Below are 4,451 nucleotides of genomic sequence, written 5' to 3' on the forward strand. Positions count from 1 at the left end.
GAACCTAACCAACCCTACCTAACCTAACCTAACCTATATTTATAGGTAAGGTTAGGTTAGGTAGCCAAAAAAAGCTAGGTTAGGTTAGGTTAGGTAGGTTAGGTAGACGAAAAAAACATTAATTCATGAAAACTTGGCTTATTAGGCAAATCGGGCCTTGAATAGTAGGCTCAGAAGTGCGTTCTGGCTATTAGGTACGACATATATATATATATATATATATATATATATATATATATATATATATATATATATATATATATATATATATATATATATATATATATATATATATATATATATATATATATATATATATATATATATATATATATATATATATATATATATATATATATATATATATATATATATATATATATATATATATATATATATATATATATATATATATATATATATATATATATATATATATATATATATATATATATATATATATATATATATATATATACGTACATGTACATCACTACACAGTACTTATGTACAAGTACATCACTACACAGCACTCATGATACATTCATATTTTCTATAAAAAAATAAAAAACATTTGAATACAGACATAAAACAAAATAAATTACATTTGATCCCATTCAGAACCCTTATGCATGCTGGCCCGTGGAGTCAGAACCCTCATGTAATCGTCTCCAACACTGCAACCATGACACATGAGCAGTACGGCTGCCCGGTACACAGGCGCGTGCTTAAATACTGCATCAGTTGAGATGTCTAAAATTCTGATTTCACGGGGACCTCCAGAGCGGGTAAGCGAGCCTGAGACGTTCCCTCTGGGGTTCCTGGATGGTGGGCTTACGTCGGTGGGTGGGCCGCAGGAGGCCCACGCTCTCGTGGAGTTCCGTTGGCTTCTGGGCCACTCTCTCGAAGCCGGCGCTGGCAGCTGGTTCCTTAGAAGGCGGGTTGGCGATGCGATCATTAGCGTTGTCGTCGCCTATCTCTTCGCTTGACGAGGCGCTGTCGCTGGGAACTGGAAAGAATGTAGTACTGGAGGTAGCCGGGACATCTGTTACTGGGGCTGGTTCAGGTGTTTCGGGCTTAGATTCGCTTTCAATCACGGGTGCGGGTACTGGTTCGGGCTCACTCACCGACTCAGGCTTTATTTCAGGTTCGACTTCACTTACAGACACAGGTTCGGGCTCAGGTTCCGGCTCAGGTTCTGGCTCACTCACGGGTTCTGGTTTAGGCTCGCTTACGGGCTCTGGTTTGGGCTCACTCGCGGACTCCGGTTTGGGCTCACCCGCGGGCTCCGGTTTGGGCTCACTGACGGGCTCTGGGTTGGGTTCACTCACGGGCTCCGGTTTGGGCTCACCCACGGGCTCCGGTTTGGGCTCACTGACGGGCTCCGGTTTGGGCTCACTCACTGGCTCTGGTTTGGGCTCACTGACGGTTTCTGCTTCGACTTCTGTGGCGGGCTTTGAAGTTTCCTTACTTAATGTATCTTGTGTTGTAGCTGCTACCGGTTCGCCTCCCTCAGGCGTCTCTGTCACACCATCGTCCGGACCACTCTCTGTTGCGTCATTATCAGCGCCATCTGTGACGGTATCTCCGAGAAGTGCAAGAATTCGGTTCAATTTACTGAAGATGTTATTGGTTCTGCGCTTCAACAGCTTCTCTAACTCAATGCGCTGCGACCGTAGCTTGTAGTTGAAAAGGTTGTTGATTTGCTCCAAGAGAAGAAGGTCGTTTTGCTTGGTAAGGAGCTGTAATTTATCATTGAACCCATCCAGTTCCTGCGGTGGTATCTCGATCTGAATGTGATTCTCAATGCTGCACTCAGAGCGTCCCTGTCCATTTACGGAGGACTCTACGGCGTCCTTGACTTGTCCAAGGATTTGACCGAGGACTTCGTCACTTTGGACGGTCTTCCCGAGAGAATGACCCAGTTCCTCCAGGTCCAGGAGACTCACGTGCTGCGAGGTCGTCCCAACCGTATCGTCGATTTTCGTCTGATAGACCGGCACTGCGAAGTCACTTCCAGCACCTTGGTTCTGGCATCCCAGGATGAACCTGAAAACATCTTTGGGAACCGTGATAACGTTATCGTCACCCGAGACAAGCACGGCCACGAACACTAGGATAAATGAACGAATCATTTTGGCTACGTTCCTGCTAATTCTCGAGAATATGAATACAAGACTCACTAGTTGCTCTTCGTATATGTTTCTAGTATCTCGTTGTTTGTTTTAGATTTAGTTACTCAGAACGCAGTGTCTATGTAGCACGGGCTATGGTGATCCCGTAATTCTAGTATTTCCTTCAGATGGCCATTTAATGAGACCGGGTGTGAGGAGGCGGGCGTGAGGGTGGAGCCGTGTGGACGCTTGCCAGGCTGTGAAGCGTGTGCAGGCCGCTGACCCGCCTTATATACCCGCCACCAGCACGCCCGGGTAACGGTCACTCAACCTCTTCCTTCATACCCATCATTATTCTCCCCTGCCAAATTATGAATTAATTTCTGCTCTTTAATCAGGATGAACCGGTTAGGGAGCTATAAAAGCCCAAGATTAGTGCTGCTCTTCCTCGCTTATCTGACAACTGATTTTTTGTTTACTTGCATCGTTTGTGGGTACGCAAGGTGTGTTTGGTCATCCTGCGTCACTGAAGATAATTAGAGGTGCGTTGACCTCAAACCCAATTCTATGCCTCCATCCCTCTCAGACATCACTAGGTGGGGGAGCCCTCTTTATAGGGTGTGTAAACCTATCAGTACTCTCTCTGCTGACAGAACGTCGAATTACAGATTTAATATAAGCCACAAGTCAACATATCTGCCATAAAAGAACCGGACGTCGTAATGACATGATCAGTTGTGCGAGGAGTGAGGTGGGGGGGGGGAGGGAGAATTGGGGAGGTGAGGGAGAGGGATATGCGTAGAGGGGCAGGAAGATGTGTGGACGGGGAGAGAAGTGGTAAGGAGATGTTTACAGGAGGTAGGAGGGTAGAAATACCCTAAGCTACTCTATCTACCCCTTTAAGATGTATTTTATTGTCTCAATAAAGGTACTTGAGCTTGAGCAGGAGGCAAGTGTGATGTATTGACGGGAGGGGGCAGGGAGACGCGTGAGGGGGAGACGTAAACCATAAACTGATTTCTTTGTTAATTTTCTCTGATGATTGGTATATGTCTTCTTCCACTCTTCTGTTATGTCTTGGTAACATAGCCCATTTTTCTTGTAATGTTTCCCCTCTAAATCTTTCTCAATTAGTGTGTCCTATAAACGAGTACTAATGCCCGATCGTGTATACTGGCTCTATTTTATATTCGTTATATTTCCTTGTGATAGTTTTCATCATCCCTAGGTACTGGAAGACCAAGACACTTGGCCGTATTCCATCCTCCCAGAGTCGCTTTTGCTCTTAGCAATTAAAGTCAAATCTTGCTTGTTCATCGACGCCTTACTGACATGCGTTAGTGAGTTGCTTTCTGTTACTTCTGTCAGTCTATATATATATCCATGGCAGGGGGCTGCAGATATACTTTGCCACCTGCTATCGAAAATAAAACACTCAACACGAAATCTCACAGAATTGTGAAAAAGACAAATGTAGTCCCAATATTGAAACAAGAGGACACACAGGAAGCATAAATTACAGACCAGTGTCAGTGACAAGTATACTGGGGTGTAGAGTGCTGGAAAAAGTAATCACGGTGAGAACAGTGAACCACCTGGGTTGAGAGAACCAACTTTGTAACGAAAGAGCAGGATGGATTTAGAAACGGAAACTCGTGCTCGACGAATTTGGTACAGTTTTGTGACTAGGTTACTAAAATAAAAGAGAAAAGATGACCGGGTAGACTGTTTCTGCGAGTATTGTGTTCTCGCTGACAGCAGCAACGTGTGAGTGAGGTATACTGTAGGAAGGTATGACAGGAATATGACCGGACAAGTTGTCACCACACTCGTAGTCCAACACCCACACATGTGTTCAGTTGGATCATCAATGAGAAAGTGATCAATGTGAAACCTTCCACTCCCATCCCTTGACAGAAATAATATTAAATTCATTTAAAGCAGGGTTCTGTATATATGAGAGCAGAAAAATGTGCACTAGTTACATGTACACATGTAACTCGTGCACACGCGTATCCATTCGTTGCAACGACATATTCTGCCGCGGTAATAGTTGCCTTCCTTGGGCCTGCGAGTCCCAGTGGGTCCCTGGGACTGCAGCTCCGTGTACGGCATCACAAGTCACTGTATCGTCCATCATGTTTACAGTAGTGTGAGACTGGCAGCTTTGAGCGTCTGGGACAACTGGCTTACCTCATGAACTTTGGTCTCAGGCCAGGACCTGGATTCACCAAGTAGTTACGCAAGTACTTACGACTGTACATCTTTCCTCACTCTTTGACGGCTTTGTTTACGTCTACTCAGCAGTTTACGAGCATCGAAACTTCTTAATCAAAT

General features: G+C 44.6%; 1 protein-coding gene across 1 annotated transcript; it reads right to left on the reverse strand.

Annotated features, from left to right (window-relative positions):
• Positions 1-469: 469 nt before the first annotated feature.
• Positions 470-2,387, reverse strand: LOC138355543 (uncharacterized). The gene has a single exon (XM_069310740.1). It carries the CDS (start codon positions 2,133-2,135, stop codon positions 768-770), a length of 1,368 nt encoding a protein of 455 aa, XP_069166841.1. The 5' UTR covers positions 2,136-2,387; the 3' UTR covers positions 470-767.
• Between the last annotated feature and the right edge of the window lie 2,064 nt (positions 2,388-4,451).

This window comes from Procambarus clarkii, chromosome 68, assembly GCF_040958095.1.
Source record: "Procambarus clarkii isolate CNS0578487 chromosome 68, FALCON_Pclarkii_2.0, whole genome shotgun sequence".
NCBI lineage: Eukaryota > Metazoa > Arthropoda > Malacostraca > Decapoda > Cambaridae > Procambarus > Procambarus clarkii.

What these genes read in the sequence shown, in the direction of transcription:
- LOC138355543 (XM_069310740.1), bottom strand. Translation starts at nt 2,135, where the DNA reads ATGATTCGTTCATTTATCCTAGTGTTCGTGGCCGTGCTTGTCTCGGGT.